Raw genomic sequence first — 23,755 nt, 5'->3', positions numbered from 1 at the left:
TGGACAATACCGGTAGCACATGCATGGAACCTTGTGTTGCTAATATGGATTGCTCAGGTGGGTTGTTAGGCTTGGACTATGCAAGCCGCTGGACAGGTGACTGTATAGTGGGATTAAGTCAGAATGATAGATGTGAACAATTTATAAATAAGTGTGACACTTTATATAGGTGTTGCATACCAGAATAATGTGCGGCAGCATGACTGATGTGGAATTTGATACCAGGCATGTGGCATGTATAAGTATATATGTTTATATATAAATATAATTGATGTAAGACTCTTCATTACTTTAGGGTTTCCACCCACCATAATGCTCTCTGTCGTCGTATAAGTGAAATATTCTTGAGTAAGGCGTAAAACACCAATCAAATAAATAAATAAATCATTACTTAAGGGTTAACCAATTGTACATGTACATGTATACTTGTCCGTTAATTTAAACTTATATTGCCTCGTGGTTTGAACATGTTCTCACCAATGTGGCATTCCAAGCCATAATCATTCATCATTCTATAAACATGTACAACAAGCAAGGTGTGTATGTACAAGAGTGTGTCAGGTGTAGAAGTGTGGTGCAAAAAAGGTATTCAGTGTGGTTAAACACATTGGTTTTGGAAATGATGTTTACAGTAGAGTACAGTAGATTATGGTCCAGCTATTTGTTGGCCAGCTGTGAGGTTTCTCTATTCGTGTATACTAGCCTGACAGGATGTATGACTACCGGTATGTATCATGAAATAAGACTACTGTAGTTCTTCCACCTTTTTCGCATGATTGTAAGATGTTAACTCAAGCCTGTTCTGAGAGCAGTATTCTGTGCAAAGTGATAAAATTTTACCTTTTGTGAAGCCCCGAAATTGGCCAGCCCAACCAATGTAGTCTTGTCTCCAAACTCGAATAAAAAAGGTGAGAAAATCACGTAGAAAGATACTCTTTTATATGCGAGACAGGTTGAGGAAGTAGGGTATCCTGAAATGTGCCTGTATGATTGCTAGAGGATTTGTTATATTTCAAGTAAATATTAATATTAAATGCCCTCAGTTAAACAGTATTCTCGAGACTTTTTTCTTTAAACAAGAATGAAAAAGTAAATAAATGAATAAGAAGTTTTCACTTATATGAAATCCACCAGGTGTATCAGGTGGGGGTGGGGGTTTGAGGATTTCAAATTGCTGAGCGTAAACACCAGCCTTCATCATAAAATCTGACAAACTTCCAAGCTTTTAAGTGAACTACTAAAGTCTTTGATGGTTTTCTATCTGAAATTGAAAGTTCTCTTGAGTTAATACGCAATGATGATTGTTTTGCATGTTTCTCTTACTTTGCCTACACGTGTATGTCATCTGTAGCTTATGTTTGGCTGGAAAAGAACCCCACAAATTTGGACATAATACAATTCACTCAAACACGATGGCTTTTCCCCCTCAGATTTTGGAACGTAGCCTCAAATGGCGCTTGTTCATTCATCTTTTTTTCAGTGATGTCAGAAAACATTTTTACATAAATGTTTAACATGAATGATCTCAGAGAGATAAGTTATGGAAATTTTCAGCATGTTACGTTGGACCGTTGTGAAGATTTTTATTAAATATACTTCATGATATATTTTCACAAAGAAAACTTCTATGATCTTACATGATAACGAGAGAAACCTGTTAACAGAATTTTGGGGGGAAATTAGAGGCAGTGCCATTCACCTTAAAGAGTTGCATGTAGTCAGTTGTGTTTAAGGGAACCATTATACATATCAGTTGAACCAGCAAGGGCCCCCCTTGAGCAGATCAGAAAATCACTTTTAGCTTGTGCAGGTGCTCTGGCTTTCTTACAAGTATCTATTCCTGTATTGATGATAATTATGCCATTTTTCATGGTGAGTTACAAAAGACCTGCCCAGTTTTGTGAAGATTGGGCTGGAGTTAAAAACACATTGTGAGGCGTCATTATCCAAAATTATCCCGCTGCAAGGTTTCATCTAGATTATGTTAATTATGGCTCAGCATGACCATGAATTAAGTGTTGCACACTTAAATGTATATTTTGTGTCTGCTTATAATAATGTTGTTGTGTCAGGCTGATATAATCAGAGATGCTAATCTTGTAATCGTAGAACTGAGTGTATATCTGTTACTATTGTACACACACTGAGTGTATAACTGTTATTATTGCACACACACCGAGTGTATAACTGTTACTATTGTACACACACCAAGTGTATAACTGTTACTGTTGTGTACATACACAGTGTATAACTGTTACTGTTGTGTACACACACAGTGTATAACTGTTACTGTTGTGTACACACCGAGTGTATAACTGTTACTATTGTACACACACATTCACTATTATTTACATGTACATGCGTATTTTAGTATAGTCCCTAAAAAGTCATCACTATCAAATTTGAGGGTTATGTGTAATTGCAGGCTTATTGCATCCGTTATTCAACCAGCCACTGGAGCTGACAGGGATGTCCTTCCAACACTCTAGCTGTAGTATTGTGTAGGAATGAATGGTAATGTGGTCAGATGTGATACTGAATCCTTCAACAACAGATACAGCCATGGAGAAAACCTAGAAATTGGACCAGATATTGCTTCAATTATGCATGATGTCCCCTGCTGGTCATCCAGTAATTTATGGTTTTATTGGAATCCTCATGTAACAGCTTTGTGATGCGAAAGAGTGTGCTGTAAATACTGTATGGTGCATGTGTGTATGTGTAGAGGAAACCCTGCTTGAGATGAGATTGACATATTGTAATAAGTAATGTTCCCTAAAGTGTAGTAGGATGTACCATATATACTGTATAATGCATATGTAGAAGAAACTCTGCTTAAGATGAGATTGTAATTTTGTAATATCTCTAAGTAGTGTTTTCTACAATGTAGTAGGATGTACTGTGTATACTGATTGGGACATTTGTGCATATGGAGAGGAAACACTGCTTGAGATGAGATTGCAATTTTGTTAAAAGTAATGTTTACTACAGTGTAGTCAAATGTTCTTAAAATAGCAACATGCAGATGCATGTACAGACATACATGTATGTATGCTGCAACCCTGATATAATAAGTGACTACATTGTATAGTCACATCAAGGACAATGAATTGTTATCATAAATAATTAGATGAATTACGGTACTTTATGATGACCTGTCCATGTGTTGTCAGACTGTATAGGCCAACAGCTGGCTTCTACTAACAGGTTTGTTTTATAATGAAATAACTGATTTCTTCACCTGTGACCAGACGGTGTGTATCAGTGATATCTGAGCATATATGGAAGGGTACATAAACAAGTATGCAGTCACAATTTGGTAGTGCCTTTATTAGGGGTATACATGTCAACATGTCAAGGATGCTGTCACAATTTTATCTTTATCAGATGTATAATCAAGAATGCTGTGTGTCTGATGTTTGCACCCTTCAGGGAGCACCCCCAAGGATGTTAGCTTGACTGGGTGAGCATAGTCAAGGATGTGCATTATTGGCCAGACTTTATTGTGTCCCTACTGGAGTTATAGACAAGGATGTTCATGATGCCTGATTTTCTTGTGTCTTTACTGGAGATTTAGCCAACTTAGATCTTAGCCTGATTTTGTTGTGCCCTTATTGGAGATAAAATCAAGGATGTCAGCCTGATTTTGTTGTGCCCTTATTGGAGATAAAATCAAGGATGTCAGCCTGATTTTGTTGTGCCCTTATTGGAGATAAAATCAAGGATGTCAGCCTGATTTTGTTGTGCCCTTATTGGAGATAAAATCAAGGATGTCAGCCTGATTTTGAGTGTTTCTTTATAAGCACTTTTACATGTAAGGCTGTTAATGTGATTTTTGCAAGATCTGAGGACAACACAATTGCTTTAGACAAATTTTTTTGTGCACATGTTGATACCACTGCCAGGGATGCTTGTTGATGTTTTCTTTTCTCCCATTTACCCTGATTTCTTAACTTTTTGGTGCATAACAGAAATCTCTGTTAGAATTGAATGGAATTTTACCAGTGTTGGCATCAAGTTTTGTTCATTTTGAATATTTTAATTGATTTCCATAAATTTAGGTCTAAACTTTTTTTTTAAACTCAAAGTGAAATTTGAAAAAAATGTGTAGGTATGTAATAACTCACCTGGTATTTCAGGGAATATTTCATCAACTAATCACCTGGCTGTTCTCAGTTGGTGAGAAAACAGGTGAAATTATATGATAAACAGTAGATCACACATTCATACAACAGCTGTGTGACCACAGTTGGTGGAAAATTAACTGTGAAATTAGAGGTAGTTTACTTTAAGCCTTAGCAATATAATTTTATCGTGAGTAAGCGAAAGAATACCATACATGTATTAGAAATTTTCTCTTTCAAAATAAATATAATTCAAACATCTAATATGGCATGATTTAACTGGCATGGATGGTTACAAGTGTATAACCATCATGTCTGTGCTGTTTGTACAGTATTCATTTTCTGAAGTAACTATCACATGTATCACGCAAACGCAAGAACTGTAACAGCTGATAGGATTCACTCCATTCTACACGTGACTAAGAAATTCCCAGCACACCTGAGAGCTCACCTGTACAGGTAAAAAGAGAATTAAGAGATGCCTGAAAACAGTACTGAGCTTGAGGTGTATCTTTAGCTTAAACGTTGTGCGTACCTTGTTACCTGAACGAAGCCAGGTGGGTTGCAGGAAGGAGGTGTAGGTCAGTTCAAGTGCCCAGGTAACTATTCAAACAAAAAAGCTTACTGGCTTGTGTCCTATTGACTGAAGGATTTACACCTGTTGACACAGTGAACAAAAAACGAATAGCTGCATGCATTGACCAAAGGCCAATTAAGTCAGAATCACAGGTAATTGCCATTCAGCTGGAGTCCATAAAGAAACAAAACACAACACTGTGTGTACCTTTTGATGCTGAATGTCTTGAAACAGTTGGCCAGCGATGAGCGGGTACATACTTTTCTGTGCTAATAAATAAGACTGCCACTGGAATCACTGGTAAAAGTTTATGTTTGGAATTATCCCCTTACGTGAACGTGCGACAGGTGACTGAATAGTAATCTCTCCTAAGAAGCTGTGTACATATTAGTGCTCAAAAACCTGCTTACAGAAGGATATCTTTGAGATTGTGTATAATGATACACATTAATGCATGCTGAGATGGTTTTTAGGTTAACATGTGCATTTGAACATACATAATACAGTGTATATATATATATGGATGTACTCATTATGTTGTATTTATTGTTTTAAAAAAAATTACCATTGAGGAGTTATTTCTGTTGAAAATTCCAGAGCATTTGTAAAGAGAACATGTAAAGCTTGTCTCACATTCCAATTCTAGACAATTCATGCACGCTCCATCCATCGATCACACATTGATTTACTGGGAAGATTTCTCCAGGTCATTATTAATGCATAGCTTCCTCTACCCATAAACCTTGCCCTATAAGCGAGATACGTGTAGGTTTTAGTGCCGCATTAATTTGAGTTTTATGACTAAAGAAATTAACAGTGCTTTAAAACTGACAGTGATATGCATTAATTAAATAATTTGTACATGCATGCATACTTGTGACGTGTACCATAATGAAATCATTGGATTGTGCTTGCTCAAATGCATATTAAAAATATATATCCTGTATAAACATTTATTATTTGTTCAGTTGTTGTTTAACGCGCTACTCAATTAGATTTTCACTTTACATGTGTACGACTGTTCTCGGGTTTATGGGTGGAATAAACAAGAACAAACCATTGCCTTTTGGCAGTTACTTGAGGTACCTTCGGATGTAAAACAAAAGCCGTGCGAGCAAGAGCTGGACTGACTTCATTATAACAATAAGGGAGATAGGTTGAGATGAATGATTCTGGTGCACATGTCAATAGAAGTACGGTACACTCCCAAAAAGTTACAGAAACTCTGGCATCCCGGATGTGTGGTATATGTTAGAGGTAAGGACAGGATATGGCTGTTGTCAGCTCGCATATGTCACCGTGATGTACGTATGTGTGCTGTAGATTTCAATCGAAGTTGTTTTGTTTTTTTACGAGACAGGATTGTCATCTGCTAAGTACATGTACCCCTGGGAATAAGGTCTAAAAGTGAAGTACTGCATTTCACCTGAAGTTTGCCATTTTGAAGTAACATATTTTGCTTGATTCTGACTGATTTATCCACCGTTTATGATCGTTTAAGGTTGTTTTGTGAAGTTTGCTTAATATCTTATCAGAAAAAGTTAAGTGTTTGCGCGGAAAGTTCCAGGTTATGGCTTTTTTTGTTCTTTTGCAAGTGTATTTGAAACAGGCCAACTCTTAGTTGAAAGAAATACAATAGGGTATTTTTTTGTATAAAAAAATTTTAAAAAAAAATTTATATATTGTTGTGGGACTGTCTTTAGCTCATCAATAAAGTTCTTGCACTCAACAGTAAAATTTAAATCTCAACATTTTCTGTGGAACATGTGTATTGCTAGTTTTGTTTAAATTCAGATCTTATATGTACATAAGGCATTCAGGATTCTGGAAATATATTCCATCTGTCTAATTGGTATCTCTTGTATGAGTATTATATGTATATAATCCTGTTTTATTGATATTTTGATTTCAAATAATGCTGGAGCTACAATATGGCTGCAATACTGACGAGAGGGCGTTAATTAAGCAATTATCATTCATTCATGCGAATAATATGTCAGCCTCACTGGCTCATGACTAAAGCACTGGAAAATGTAGCTATCAGATCACTGCATGACAATTGAGATCACGTGTTCAAATCTAGCTCTCGGCACTTTGTCAGCATTAAGTCAGTAGGTTTATTGAGTAACTAGGGAGAGTAAGTACATTTAGTTCACTTTAGGCTCTCTGGCTTCCTCCACACGTAAATCTGACTGCCATTGTATAGGTGGAAAATTCACAAACGTGTTGTTAAATGCCAATCAAGCCAGTAAGTGAATTGCTCAAAATTCACAATTAATTCAAATAACTCTGACTATTTAAAGTCATTGCATACAGTCATAATGTGGATCATTGATCTCTTATAGTCAAACATTTTTGTTGTAGTCTTTTGGGATGTGCATTTCGAAGGCCTTTTTCATTTTAGGAAAAAAAAAGAGACAAGCACTTTTCAAGGAATCTCTTTCAGCTATAATTTTTTGTTTTCTTTGAAACCTCACTTTTATAAATGCAGTGAGACAAAGCAGGAAAAGGGGAATTATTGTTTTGTTTTTTTTAATTTAGTCACAAGAAGTCATCAAATTAATGTATGACTTATGGCTTACTGCCACATCAGTAATATTTCAGCCATATTGTGGCGAACATGCAATGCTTGTTTTCAAGCTCTGGAAAGGTTACATGTCCTTAGTAAATGGCTGAAAATTAAGCCATGAAGGATTAATCCATCCCTTAGCTATTACCATTACCTGTAGAAGATCTGAGTGCTTTGTGCTATAGGCAAATACGCTGTCCACATTAATCTCCATCATACAAGAACAGATGTAAATGACTCAATGCTTATCGACAGTAAAATCCCACATAAATATACAGCAAACATGGGTATTGTCAAACGCGTCTGCGACACTGGGCTCTCGCAGACTCTCCATCGTTTTCCTTTGTCATTGGTAATTGTGGAGTTGTCCATGTTGGGACAAGCTCCCCTCCTAATGTGACAAAAGCCATTGTGAGTTCTTGTGACTATATTGATTAACACATGTTCTATCCCTGTGAGCAGTTTGACAGTGACTGGCTCAGCTGCTGAAGCTCTGGCTAGTAGTAGCCTATAGCCAAGGCTTGTGAGCCACATCCATGCTGACGCCTGTGGATGGAAGGTTCATCCCTTGACAACGTTGTCGTTGCAGGTTGTTCTGTCGGAGCGCAGAATTACATGCATGCATGCTGTCCCGTGATTGCACTGCTCAGGCAGCATGTTCCTGCTCTCAGGCGTGACAGCCTGCTCACCAGTGCTGTACAGTTAAAGTATGTCATGACCTTACCAAGTCCTTTAAGCTGGGTGCATGTTACTCAGTGACCATAGCTAATACCTTGTGGTGGGTGAATGGATGGACGATTAAGACGGGCTAATTAAGTGTTATATCTGCAGTTATCCTCATACACTATTGTGTCGTCAGCCCAGCGTCTCCAGCGAGATAACTCCACTGCCTCAACATTCTTCCAAAAGGTCAGTGTCCAGAAATGTTGAACTTAAATCACACATGCTTTAATATTTTTCCACCACTCAAGGAACAAAAGCATTGGCAATGTATTTGTTAAGAATTGTGAATTTAATATTTCTGAAAAAGGTAACAAAGCATGTCATCTGGCTGGCAGAAGTTTTTTTGTTGTTTGATGTGGGTTCTGGCCTCAGATAAGGTGACTCATCAAATTTTTCCACAGGCTTCAGTAATTGGAAAAGCTGACAATTTGGCTTCAAAAGACCCATTCTCTTCAAGAATCTTGTCTAGTAATTTGTTCTAATGTTATACAAGGTTATATAAAGGGAATTTGATGTATTTTTTTTCTGCAGGGCAATTTTTGTTTTTGTTTTTTTTTTTTCCTAGGACTTTATAGTCCATGAAAAATTATTATTAGTAAATTATAATTTCTTATGAAGTGAAAATGTATTATACCATAAACAGAAATTATGGCTAAAAAATATGTTTTCTGAAATACGTATATTTCATGTATATGTATTTACGCATCCATGTCTTGTTAATGAATTTACACTATATTTCACTCGTGTCAAAAGGACATGTGTTCTTAACTCCGTTATATAGATAGTTATGCAGGCATTTCTGTAGTAACTAGCGACAAAGCCCTACATTCAGTGAACTTCCTCGTAGATTTTGTTGTCTTCATTTCAGGTTACTGCTGTCTGATTTCTTTTAGCTTTTCACCAGTTTCCCTCTTAACAGCTTCTTCAGTCCACACATTCAGACATGACATTTTGATGTCCAAAATAGAATCATTTTCATGTTGGCGTTTCTCCAGATATTAGTCTGTTACATCTGAGTTTGTCCTATGAGTTCATTCACACTGGATTGAAGGAGGGTGTTTTGAGCCCTGAGGTCATGGAATTTTGAAGAGTTCTGTTGAGGTGAATGCATGTTATGGGAGCCTATATTGTATCAATGCGCAGTTTAGTTCTTGGGGCTCTTAAGGGAGATTAGTGTATTGATCTAATAGGGCTTTGATAGGGCTGCTCTGGAGGCCAGGTGGTCGGAGGGACAATTTACTGGGTTTACTGGTCAGTCCAGATAATTAATGACCAGTGGTCACTTATGACAGCTGTGGTTTGACCACGGGTCCTCCCACTGTGTCTGATCAACATTTGGTCAGCCTGTTCTCCTATTAAACAATTTAAATTGGCAGTACCACAGGCTGCCAAGGGTTGTCCTGTTTCCTCAGGCTGTGATAATGTTTTCCCACATTATCATCGTTTGTGTTGATATATACATATATGCCGAAGTGTTTGTAACATATCCTCTACATTTCCGTTTCATTTCATATTTTAAAAATATATTTGTGCTTTCATAATATCAAAATATCAAATTCAGTATTTAGGGAGGAAGTATTCTAGTGCGAATTGGCTTTTTGGGTATAGTTTGGTAATGGTTTCTGAAATAAGAAGGAAACCAATTGATTTTTAATTTAAACATTCATACCTATTATGCATAATAAAAGACATAAATTATGACTCTGTGCTGGCAGTGATTTTTTGTTTTATATTTTCTTGATTGACATCCTATAAGATGTACGCTTGTATTAGATGGTCCTTCTGGAAAGATGAGTATGAAGTCTTTTTGGCATTATCATAGATATCTATTAAGATTATTTATTTATTACCAGTAAAATAATCCTCCTTGTTCATCTGTGTACATTGGATTTAACATTTCTTTAATTATGTTGACATCTTTGTACTTGCAGTGTTTACTGAAAGACCAGCTACATGTATGTATCTTTCATATAGATGAATGGTTTGGGGCTCATAATACATTTTTAAAAAAAAATGAACAGCATTAAAGAAAAAAAAAAGCAAAATAAAATGGTTCATCTAGTGAAAACTGTGATGCTAAACGATATAAATATGGTCCAAAAAGCCGACTTTTGATAGCAAACATTCAAACGCACTTAATTGAAGAAAATTTTTAAAATGTGAAAGTATTTTAGATATTTTTAAGCGTGATAATATTTTCCTCTCTTTATCTTCAGCATTTTCTGAATACATTGAAAAGCTGCATATATTGGTATATATTGGTTCTGAGAACTACAGTACACTTTGATTCCTGTTTATGGCAATAACACCAATCAAATAAATAATGCATATTTATTTTATTTCTTGAATCTGTGAAGTAGGTGTATAAACTACAGTATGACAGAGTTTTATGATTACTGTAGCTGGGGAGTTATACGCATGTATAGTACCCTGAATATAGGTGGAAGTTTGTTTGTAAAACAGATTACAGTGAGATTCTTTTGGAGATAAGCCGATCCTGTTGGAAATGATGCATGTGTAGTACACAGGAGTTAATCCCCTACGTAACCTGTTTCCAACAACCCTGTTCTGACTTAGAGTGAGGATGTACCTAAATTGCAAACATTACCTTTGATGTAGAAATCCAAACTGTAAACTTTGACACAATGCACACCCAGTTGAGAAGCTCTTATGTATGTGTATGTTACTTGAGCTTTTAATCTTTCAGATCTTTAGGGTTGTGAAATGATGTCTATCTCAATTTTTTTTTTCATTTCTTTCTTGTGTGTGTTGGTGGGTGTATGCTTTTTTATGAATTTGAACATATTTTTTATTTGAACAAATTATAATATATTAGTGCATTAATGTGAGTTAAGTGAATACTCCACGATAAAGGAGTTGATTGAACGCAAATTTAATCGTTTCTTTCATTAAGCAATGAATACATGCAAATTTTGGTTTGAGGCCCCAAAATGATGTGATGAAATACATTTTCGGAGTAACATTTCAGGAAAATGAAAAAAAAAATTAACAATTTCTTTGAAAATGTGCATTAAATTTACACTCATTAGTACCTTCCATATGCAAATAGTATGTATTGTCACCAAGAAATATATGAATAATTATATGTGAAAAGTGGACTAGTATTTGTGAATTCTCAACAGAATTGGCTTTCACTGCACTCGTGTTACAGGTGAATAATAAGTTTACCTGTGTGCAAACCTTGTTAGACAAGCCAGGTGAGTCATAGCAGATATTACCTGAGGCAGCCCTGATCATTTCAGTGAATGAAGAACAGATATAGGATATTATGGAGGTTTTTCCCAGTGCTTTTATTATATCTTTACCCAATACATGTACTTTTTTTTTGCTTTTAAAAGTGTGCCAAGCCATAATTGGCTTTGTGTAGAGACCCTGTTTCCATATGTTAATGACTGAGACAGATAACAAATTCATTATGCCATTTTCCAGGCTGAGTGTTGCAAGCTGTCAGGGCTTCCTTTGTGATTTCATTTTCCTTTCAGTTTGCTCATTAAAAAAGGCAACTTCCATGAACTTGCCTTAACAAAGTGCTTGCAATGTTTGTACATTGTACACCACATGTGAGAATGTTCATTAGTATCTTGCCAAAAGGTGGGCTGTTTATTCCAGTTTACAATCAGATAAAAAAAATTTCACTGTTTTATACATGCAGCCTGTAACAGAAATGGGAAAATTAAAATACTGCATATTCAACTGTTAATGCTTGAATTCTGAGGCTGTACATGTACACATGTAACATACTCAATTTTTTACTAAAACATTCTCGTCGCCGAGTTGTACATATTAATCTTCAAGGACATCCATTGAACTCTAATTAATGCCTAACTATGCTAATTACGCTGAAGGCTGAAATGAGAGGCTTGCCCAATTAAAGTCTTTAGTGCATAAACCGTATACAGGTAAGTAGGTACACCTACTTTATTTGACTTTAGTTCCCACCATACAGCAAGATTTTGATAAAAAAATTTATTTTTCTTCATGGGACCATGAGATGTAGTCATGCCTTAATTTTTTTAGAATGATTTGGGTTTCATTTGGGAAACATAAGTATAAACTAGTTTAGAGTCACTAGAAGTGTGGCATTCCCCGTTTAAAGTTGATGTTGTCAAGAAATGATAGACCGGATGCTAAAAATTTGACCGATAAACAGACCAACTGACGGGTAAACACACAGAGCAAACTATTCCTGCAGCTATAAACAATTCTTTGATTTCAGGATTCATGCTTTGTGTGTGTGTTAATTCTTCATTGTGTGTGAAATGAAAATAATGTGACGCACAGATTATGAATCGTGTGAAATTAACATAATGTGATGCACAGATTATGAATCGTGTGAAATGAACATAATGTGATTCACAGATTATGAATCGTGTGAAATGAACATAATGTGACGCACAGATTATGAATCGTGTGAAATGAACATAATGTGACACACAGATTATGAATCGTGTGAAATGAACATAATGTGACGCACAGATTATGAATTGTGTGAAATGAACATAATGTGATTCACAGATTATGAATCGTGTGAAATGAACATAATGTGACACACAGATTATGAATCGTGTGAAATGAACATAATGTGACGCACAGATTATGAATTGTGTGAAATGAACATAATGTGATGCACAGATTATGAATCGTGTGAAATGAACATAATGTGACGCACAGATTATGAATCGTGTGAAATTAACATAATGTGATGCACAGATTATGAATCGTGTGAAATTAACATAATGTGATGCACAGATTATGAATCGTGTGAAGTGAACATAATGTGATTCACAGATTATGAATTGTGTGAAATGAACATAATGTGACGCACAGATTATGAATCGTGTGAAGTGAACATAATGTGACGCACAGATTATGAATCGTGTGAAATGAACATAATTTGACGCACAGATTATGAATCGTGTGAAGTGAACATAATGTGATTCACAGATTATGAATCGTGTGAAATGAACATGATGTGACGCACAGATTATGAATCGTGTGAAATGAACATAATGTGACGCACAGATTATGAATTGTGTGAAATGAACATGTGACGCACAGATTATGAATCGTGTGAAATGAACATAATGTGACTCACAGATTATGAATCGTGTGAAATGAACATAATGTGACGCACAGATTATGAATCGTGTGAAATGAACATAATTTGACGCACAGATTATGAATCGTGTGAAGTGAACATAATGTGATTCACAGATTATGAATCGTGTGAAATGAACATAATGTGATTCACAGATTATGAATCGTGTGAAATGAACATAATGTGACGCACAGATTATGAATCGTGTGAAGTGAACATAATGTCACGTACAGATTATGAATCGTGTGAAGTGAACATAATGTGATGCACAGATTATGAATCGTGTGAAGTGAACATAATGTGACGCACAGATTATGAATCGTGTGAAGTGAACATAATGTGATTCACAGATTATGAATCGTTCGAGTCCAGTCGTAACTCTGAGCCATTGTTATCTTCGGATGAAAACAAAATTGCAGATTAAAGCCAGCTTAGGGAGCTCATTTTTTCATAATGACTTTCCCATGTATATATTGGACAACACCCCCTTTTTTTAATACAGTTAATGTTGTAAATGGCCTAATATTTTGCCCCCAAGAAATGTATATTTATAGGCAAATAAATGTCATAATATATTACTTTACCTATTATCCTACCTTTCACACAGTTAAACCTTACAACACCAATGTAAGATCAATAGAACTCTCAGAATCAGGTAAAATGAACAACTTGAAATGTGAAATGTTAGGTCATCTACTGTAGTCCTTATAAATTGCATTTCATTTGTAGACTGTAACTGTACGATTATCTAGTGTGTAAGTCTGTTGAGTGCTGTGAGCTGTAACAAATAGGATTTCCATAAGTAGTACAGTTTTCTCACCCATAAGCTCTCAAGCCAGCTATTTTTAACTAATGCTAATCTTCAAATGACAAATGAGCTTAGGGAAATCTTAGCAAATTTTCAGACCTCAGTTGTCATGATCTGCTGTTTGTTAGTTGTACATGGGATTTAAAAGCTTAACAAATTTGAACAGTGAAGTGTAATTTTAGGTGTAATTTAAAACTTACTTTGATAAATTTTACCCACAATTTTGTCTCATGTATTTTGAGAGTTCTGTTGATCTTTGAGAGGTGTCTTGAGGTCTTTGAGAAAGTATGTTTAGGATAAAATCCCAACTTGCGGAAAAATGTAAGTCTAGGAAATATTTTTTTACCTTTATTTAATTACCTCTAAAATAGCACTTTAGGGGTGAATTTAGAAGACATTATTTACCTCATGAAATTTTGAAGACTAAAATACATTGTACAGGATCTTCACAGAAAATATAAAATGACTTGTCCAGATCAGAGAACCTTCCTCAATAAATATTCTAAAACATTCACTACATGGATGTTCATGGTTAACTTTGGTGTCGAGGATTTATGGTATTTCTGTATTAATAAGATGTATAGATATAGATATATAGCTATACAGGACATGTATAGAACCAGATGTTCTCAAGACTTTATCATACATGTACATTGTTGGTGAACCTGGATGATTCTGTTCCTTAGTGAACTAGGCAGGTACTTGTAGCGGTACATTGTATTAAATGTTCTGTGAATTGGCAATGTATCATCCGGGCAGATATACACATGTGCTTCCCACATATGACATTTAAGAGCCATAGGTGGCAGCCAGAGTTCATATAAAAACAGAGCATTCAGAAATATCCACTGAGGACGTGCAGCTCAAAAAATGTCTATTTTAAACCCCAGAGCTCAGATTCATAGAGGACAGACTAACTCTACAGTCCAAGGTGGAGTTAGCAAGTTAAACCTGAACATTTATTCATTTGATTGGATGTTTTTTGCCAATCTTCAGAATATTTCACTTATACGATGGGGGCCGTGCAACATTAAGTAAGATGCCATGGTAATGTTTGGAGCTGTTGAAAGCTGTCAGAAATTTAATTATAAATTAGATAGCTACTCATTCATTTTTTTTTTCTTTTTCTAAAGATAAATGTCTAAAAAGCAAACTATTTTGTCAGTTGTGAATCTGTGCAGGGGCTATTGGTTCTTCCAACATTATTTGGCTTGTCTCGCGATCTTTATAGCAGACCCACAATCAAGCCAGTGTACGCTGACAACAATTAAGCCGACCTGAGTCAACTACATAATTATATGCGAGCACCGAGGAGAGGATTCAATACCAACATCGGTGTGCATCAATTCAACTTAATTCTCAGGGATAGAACTCAGCAATAACATACGCTGTACTGCATTCTGCGATTGAAATGTGATGATATGTGCATGTTATTACTTTCAACACCTGCTGCAGTATGTATATGTGATGTGTGCATGTGCAATCATGGGATTTCTACATTGACTGTTCCGATAGAACGGGAAGTGGCATCACCTATAACTGCCAACATTTTATATGTACAGGTACATGAATGTGCTATCACAGGTGTTGTCAATATAACTAAGGCTGTTAAATCTTATGAATTGCCTTCAGTGCTGTCATACTCTTCCGAATGGCAGCTGTATGTGTGACACCTAATTGATAGATATCGGAGTCCCCAGTCAAAATTAAATCCAATGCCATCTGAAGTCATAAGGTGTTATGAGTTGCTGCCCCAGTGCTGTCATATGAATTCGCAATAGAGACGTTTATGGTGCTTGTACATAACTTCTCGATAAATGTCGTAGCAATCATGTGATGGTCCTGTAATGGTTTTTAGCCCTTTTGTTACATCCTGGAGAATTTGAAATTTTGCTCAGAATAAATATTCTGAGGTAAAGCATGTTTGAGAATGGTTTCATTCTTGTTCGTTCTAGGTTAATATTCTATAGTACATGTTTGCTAATAGGCCTACCTAATGTAATGATGTGGTAATAATCTTCTGTGAAAAGTATTTTTAACTTTTATATTTTGAGTTTGGATTCTTAAAAACTTTTATCTTAGAATATGTTTAATTTTCTCACAGTATTAAAATAATATTAAATCATTATTCTGTGTTGACTGATAAACTTCTACTTTTTGTGAAACACCAAAATTGGCAAATCCAGCCAATGTAGTTTTGCCTCCAACATCAAATCGTAAATGAGTATAAATTGCCCTGAAAGTTGATCTTGCATATGTGAAAAGGTTGAGGAATTAGGGGAAGGAGCTTACTTTTAAACCACAAGATCATCATAGAGGCCAGCTCAATCCAAGGGAATTTGAAGATGTCCTCTTCTGCCATTGTTATTAGGGCCTTTAGTTGAACACACTCTTCTGTGTGTTCTTGCATGTAGTTTGTGGGTGACTGCTCTCCTTCCACCTGTGTGTTGTGAAAAGTTTGCTCAGTGGTTCACTCTGATCAGTCAATCATCCATCCATAAAAATGGCTGGCATTGTATACAAGTGAAAATTTTTTGAACAGTTGGCATTAAAAATAAATAAATGAAAATATTGAAGAAAGATAATGAATGAAGTTCAGTGTTCTTTGTCAGCCCCAGTAGAATCATGAGATATCATCAGAATTACAGGTATGTGTACAATGGGATATAGATGCTACACTTAGCTTTTTCTGGGTCATAGCATGTCCGATACATGTCACCTAGCAGGTGTGGGTAGAACTCAATAATCATTCATTAGAATCGGCCTTCATATATCCTGTATTATCATTACATGTACATATAAATACATCATACACCCTAGCTCCTCCAGTGAGGCAACCATCCCCTAAATTTGTGTTAGTTATAACAAGATCACCTTATCAGCTGAGATTTACTGGAGTGTCTGGGGGATGCCCTTGAAGAGCAGGTGCCTGGGGACAACTGTTCTCCATCCATGCAGAGCTGACCTATGGACACAGCCCTGAATCCTACACTGCCTTTGTCTCTGCCAGACAGGGTTTTGCATTGGCAGGCATACACGAGGTCGATTTTTAGGGCTAATTGTAACATTGTCATTCCACTGAAAGCCAATAAAGTATGGGCATGCATTAAATGTGTGATGTTTGCGAAAGCGGAGCACTAATTCTGTTCATATGTGTGCCCAGCTATACATGTATGCAGCTAAAGCAGTTTACACAAAGACATACATCATGAAACGAACAAAGCCTGAAGCATTTTATTTTTCAAATAACGTAGAATAATCAACAGATATTATGATATTTGCAAGTTTTTCACATCAGCCTCACATTTACGAACGTTTCATACCATAACTTGAATACGTGTGGCTAAGATAAATTCCTGAGAAATCTAAATGGTAATGATATGAGTTTGAGAAAACTTATGGTTCATACACACAAACAGGCCACAATATCATGAAGCTGTGGTTATGCTAATCGATTTTTATGTCACATTGAAGCTTTCATTTTGAAAGAAAGTTTGTGTTTTGGGTCAAACCTGCTGACGGAAGTAAAGTTCAGAAATTCAGTAAATCAGGAATTTGTGGATTTTCTTGTGCTCGCTATTCCTGTGGCCATGGTGACAATAAGCTGTTGATGTCGCTCATGGGACAGTTGGTGGAGTCCTACTCTCGTTAAAGATCACTTGTCTTCCTCCAATATGGTGTCCATGTAGGTACATCATATGTACCTGAGAATTGTCAGTTACTTACCAATTGAGGCCGGTGATTTACCCCAAACAGTCTGGTTTCCCCACCCATAAAACCCACCCACGTCATGAAAGATCCTTGAGTATGGTATTAAATAACAGTTAAATAAATAAATAAAGTCAATAAGAAAACTTGTGGAAAAAACTGGCTTACTATAGAAGCACTGTGAGATGGAAAGCGTATAAGTGTGTATAAGATTTAACACCATGCTGGAAAAGCTCATCATTGACTGTTACATGTACATGTGTTTATATAGTGTTGAGCTTGGTACAGTTTTAATCAGCAAATGATACCGCACAAATGGTGAAGGTGTTACAAAATGGAAATTCCAGCCATTAAATGCCATTGTCTGCTTAGAGCTGTCCCGTCGGGATTGTTGATGGTGTAAAGTCGTCTTCGCTGAGGGGCTTTGAAGGAGGCAGCAGTTTTAAGGAATCTAGCACAGAGCATACCATAATGAGCCATGAATGAGAAGAGAGCATTAGGTCATTGTTGATAATACAGTTTGTGGGGGAATCGCTGAAATCACCCAGATAATAGCGCCTGTAGAACTCTCTATGGAGATTGATGGGCTGGCGGATGGGTGGAGAGACGAGGCTCGATCTCCCATTCCTTCAGCTTTATAACGCAGTGCTTAAGCTCCCTTTGCACATAACCTAAATCCTGGGCAAATTTTACCACATAGGTAGTGGTTGTGCTTGGCATATTAGAAACCAGGTTTATCTGATCAATAGGACAGGTTGTTTCAGATGAGAAGTTCATAGTAATTATGCGCCTTCTATCTGAACTGTACATTTTAGTTTTCAGAATATTGCTAATTGTGTTTTGAATTGCATTTAAAGATATACTTTACTGGTTGAATTTGTTATAGATTTAGGGTATAGCTCCTGGGATCGGTTAATAAAGTCCTGTGGTATTATAAATGATGATTGCCATACATGGACTTTGCCTTGATCATGTTTGCATAAAGGTAACATACTATGTAAGCTTGTAAAATACAGTGCATTTGGGCAATGTTAGACATAGGTATAACATTTCTGGGTCAAAAAAAAAAAACCCAAAAAATGAAAATAATTTCAAGACTGAAAGTTCAGTGTAGGTGCCTGACATTTTAAAGCACCACTTTGGAGGAAGTGAGGATAGCCACCTTTGTCTATTATTTATAGTGTTGGACCAAGGCTACTTCTTGACCATGCTGTATATTGGAAAAAGTTACTTGAACTACATGTAGGCTCTAGTATTATATGGACAATATAGATCTTGGTTGTCAAGCACCTCTTAAGTAGTCAGAACATTCATATAGTCAATCAGCTCAAGACTGCTCCTTAAAACAAGGAAATTGAAGTACAATGTTTTGTTTGAAAGCACAAAAATTGCATGTATGATGTGCTAACTTGTATGATCAGTGGAATTTCCCTCATGCCATGGAAGCCCATCACAAAAGAAGAATTAAATAGACATGATATTGCTATCCTGTGGAATCCAAAAGTAGAGAATTTGTGATGCTAAAACGTCACTTATTGGTCTTGGACGTTTTACAGCAAAAACCTATGGCTTAGTTCCTTGTTTTTATTTACAGTGCAGTGTTAATTACCATAATCTGATCACCCCATATATGTAGTTTTAAGGATATCCTGGGTCTGTATTTGATGGTGAGTCCAGTGATGGTATTGTTCTTCCCAGCATTTTAATAGTTATGTAACCTCAACCTGGAAATGAAATTGTTTTTTTTTTATAGACAAGGACTTATTTATAAAGGATTTATTACTATTCTGAGAAATCAGGTCAGACGTGACATCAAATTGCATATGCTTTTAGATATTTCATGCTATTTACTGCTTTACCTTGGGGTATAGTTTCCAGCAGCTTGTGAAAATCTAGGGCAGAGAATGTTTAACATGCTTATGTGTGAATAATTAAATAAGTATCCAAGTATTACAGTGATGTTCTTTTGTTATGATGGAAAGGGTTATAAATGAAGAGAGAAAGATGGAAATAATGTTGTGCGTCTATAAAGTTTTCATCATGTTGTGTGTTTCCCAAAGTCAACATTTGGGAAATATCGAAAAAAGGAAGTCTCATGAGTAATCCATTACATATTTCTTTCCTCACTTTTTCAGGTTGAATAACTGACAGATGACAGTCAGGATGGAAAGAAAAACTTTATTCTTGGGAAGTGTGCTAGTTTTGGTGCTGTGGCCACCTGGTGGACATGGGCAGACAACTGCCTCTAGTCAACTGACAGGCCGAGCGTTTACATTTGATATCCCTGGTGTATCATATCTGGATGCCATACCACCTCTGGTCACTAAACAAAACATAGGCTGGAGGTTTGAATTTCGGACAAAATTACCGAACACATTTCTGTTTCATCACGGACTGGGGTCTTATAGCCGTCATGATTTCCCGAATTTGGAAGATTACGAGCTATTCTGGGAGATTAAACATGGATCATTACATGTGGTTCACCATCTCAATGGCTGGAGGGATGAAGTGGACATAGGCATTGGTAAGTTCTTTATCTGATAAGTTCTGTTTGAAGTCAGGAATACAAATTCAGTATGACTGATCCTTAATTATAATGCCAACTTTCTTCAGTTCAACAAAGAAGCATTATATAAATGAAGTTTCCCTTGTCAATTTTAGCATTGTTCGTTAGGTTCTTGGAGACTGATTCAATTTATAGGGAGCTGCACAAGCATCTAAGCTGCACATGGTCACATATTTTCATACAGATTGAGCCATGTGTATGTAAGTTTAGTTTAATTTAGATTAGTTTATTTATTCTCATACAGGCAGCAAGGTCCATTTACAGAGATGATAACAAAATGAATATTAACAGAGATGAATGACTAGAGAGAAAAAAAAGGACAGAATGTAGATGCATAACAGAACAGATAATGAAACTGCATAGGTTAATAATCAAACATGTGAGACACCAAAAACTGGATAAACACCTCTCAATAGAGCAAATCTCGGGATTTGGTTTTAAAATGTTGAAAATTGGTAAAATATTAATGTCTGATTTGGAGGATAGTTTGTCCAGATTGGACATCAATATTTTTACCAGTTTGCAACATTTAAACACCAAAAATTTCACAAAAGTCAATGTCCTCTGCTTTCAGGCTCCGTGCTAGGTGAATGACTCACGTTAACAGATAACATGTAAGAAGTTTGTACGGCTGCTTGTCAAAGCTAAAAACTCTCCAACTGCAGTTTGTCTTTTGAATTAAGTGTCATTCATGGTGTAATTTCCATTAATGTATTGTCCCTAATAATCATTGCTACAATTAAGTATAGTAACATATATTCCAGTACAAGACTAGCTGTGAACTCAACACCAACATCCAGTCTTCTTTCAGCGTTTTCCAATTATGATGTACAACATATTTCTTAAGCTGGTGGGGAAAAGAAAAAATAGCGTGCTTAAGTGCTTTTAGGTACTGATTATTAGCTCAGATTGAATTTTCATGCTGAGATATATAATTTAGTTGTGCATATGTACATGTACCAAAGAAAACAGTCAAGTTTTAAAAATGTGATATAAAAGTACAAGACAGTTAACCTGAAATTATCCCATTTGGAATTCATTCACAAATGGACCAAGGACATATCTATATATGGGTAAAATTTAGAGCTTGTTTATGCGTTTGAGATACATGTAATGAGTTATGCAAGCTAATGCTCATTTGATATTCAACTACTACAAAATGGAAATCTTTGATGGCGCCGATGACAGATGACTGGAGCGCGGTGTTATTCCCATCACTGCAGGCTTTATTACCCCACTAGTGCCCTTAATTCCTGTTATGGTACCCACATACCATCGGGCAGGGAAAACGTGACTTATGAATTATTCAGGTGTTAGGAATCCTCTTGATGACCTGCCAAGCCTGAACCAGCCAATTACATCATATGATATACGTACACAAGTACAGTCCTCAATCACCCAATTCACACAGAGAATCATTCGTACACACATGCATATGGAGCAGTTGGATATATTATATCTTTGTGTTTTGTTTCTTAACTTTTACCTGCAATCTCTTCAAGTCCTTTGACTTAAACCTGGTCATACACAACATGTACACATGAAGATATAAAGCTTGTACCCAAGATATTTTAGTGAGAAGCTGTTTTCATGCACATTGAAAAAATTTTCACTAGGTCTGCTATACATGTGCATGTAAATTTGTATGAAATATAAGGCATGCATGAACTGAGTTGAACTGTAGCTGTCATTCTTGTCACATAATAAGCATGTGGATCCAGTGTCAATTGCTTAAGGCATCATTAAGATGTCAGAATTAAAATTTAATATCAACTTGATCATCCTAGGACGTAACAAATAGAACTAAAGTAAATATCTTTCTTAATAAATCTTTTTGTGCATACCTGCATGTTCCCAGAACCTGTACTTTAAGAGTTTTGGATAATCCATGTTAAAAGCCTTCTGTACGGCATATTTGCCTACTTTGTGTAATCACTTTAGCTGAATAGTTTGTCATCATTGATTCCATTGAGGCAACTGCAGTACCATTGTCATATTTGTCTGTTGACAGTGTTTGCCAAGTCTCACTCCTACACATACATTTACTGAGCTGCGTTTATTGTTGGGTTTATTGGTCAGCTGCCCTAATTCCTCAACCTTTTGGCATAGGAAAGAGTAACTTTCAGTGCAATTTATGAACATTTTCAATTTCTTTTTGGAGAAAAACTACATTGGTTCGATTGGCCAGTTTCTTTGGTTGACAAAAGGTATGATTTCATCAGTCTACACAGAATAATGCCTTCAGAATATGTTGAATGTTCGCAAACATGCGAACATGTTGAAGAATTACAGGACTTCCGAATGAAGATAGCCACTTTCAAGCAAGTCACAGCCTAAACGTGCTGCACATCACTTGTGGTATGTACTCATGCAAAGGCTGTCAAACACCAATATGGATTTGCACGTGCTGTTTGTGAATTGCAGCCATAAATCAAATAGTGCCCTGTTATTTTGTTCTTGCTCAAGGGATGTAAGTGGATCGTTAATTTCATAAGATAAGAAACATGAAAGGTAAAACAGCGACGGTAATGGTGTTGTGTCTGCAAGTTCACTTATTGGATGGCCATTGTGATATGATTGTCTGATAAGAGGTCTAGGTTTGGAACTCTGGGATCAGGTGAATTAAGGACACCAAATGTTTGAGCAGAGCAGTGGGAGACCTGTACATGTTGATACTATCATGCTGGTGTTATGAGATGCATGTTATTGTGATTTTGCAAACCTTTCGCTTGTTTGCAAGGTGTTTATTCAAGCCTGTTCTGAAGGCATTATTCTGTGTAGACTGATAAAATTATACTTTTGTGAAACCCTGAAACTGGCCAGTCCAACCAATGTACTTTTGCCTCCAAAATCAGATTAAAAATGATAATAAATTACATTTAAAGTTGCTCTTTCATATGCAAAAAGGTTCACGAATTAGAGTAACAGCATACACGTTCAGTTTTGTGACATATGCCATATACCAACCTGGCAAGCCAACCCGACTGAAGGATCAAGGTGGCATATGACTTTGGCTGATCACATCTGGAACACTTTAAAAATACTTCTTAAGCATTCCGCTACCATCTTAATTTATGTAGCATGTTGTCATCAACTGAAATGGTGCACAGGCCTACGTCACACATTTGGAAGTTGGTGGGTAACTTGCCAGTGATGATGGTCACATTACTGGGATCAATTTGATTCCATGCACTCATAAAGCTGACTCCCATCGCACATGTATAAGCACAAAATTCTTGGGTATGGTGTTGACCACTAATCAATCCATCAGTCATTCACTGAGGCCAGACTTATGGTGCTGTGATTTGAAGATGGTGATCTGACAGGCAGCAAGAAAATTGTTTCTGCTACTATTACTCAGATGCACCTCTGGCAGACTGGTGGCTGGCTGCTGGGCCAGCAAGAAATATAAATCTTGCTAGTGAAAAAGATAGGATTTGACGAGAAAAAAATTTTGGAGAAAAATGAAAGAAGAGCATTAAAAGCTAAATAAAGACTTGGAAAAATTAGAATATGACCCATTTTGGAATGTTGATCATGACATACCAGTTTTTTTTTATA

At 36.2% G+C, this 23,755-nt stretch overlaps 1 protein-coding gene across 1 annotated transcript in view; it reads left to right on the top strand.

The window, feature by feature from the left end:
• Nucleotides 1-23,755, top strand: part of LOC135471500 (axotactin-like) — a 104,649-nt gene that overhangs the window by 9,395 nt on the left and 71,499 nt on the right. Inside the window, exon 5 of the mRNA XM_064750760.1 lies at nucleotides 19,764-20,152. Coding sequence (XP_064606830.1) covers nucleotides 19,780-20,152 — 373 coding nt within the window. The 5' untranslated portion in view covers nucleotides 19,764-19,779. The remainder of the gene's footprint in view (nucleotides 1-19,763; nucleotides 20,153-23,755) is intronic.

This window comes from Liolophura sinensis, chromosome 7, assembly GCF_032854445.1.
Source record: "Liolophura sinensis isolate JHLJ2023 chromosome 7, CUHK_Ljap_v2, whole genome shotgun sequence".
In the NCBI taxonomy this organism is placed as follows: Eukaryota; Metazoa; Mollusca; class Polyplacophora; order Chitonida; family Chitonidae; genus Liolophura; species Liolophura sinensis.
Note: the sequence above shows the minus strand (reverse complement) of the source record. Positions and strands in the feature narration are given on the sequence as shown.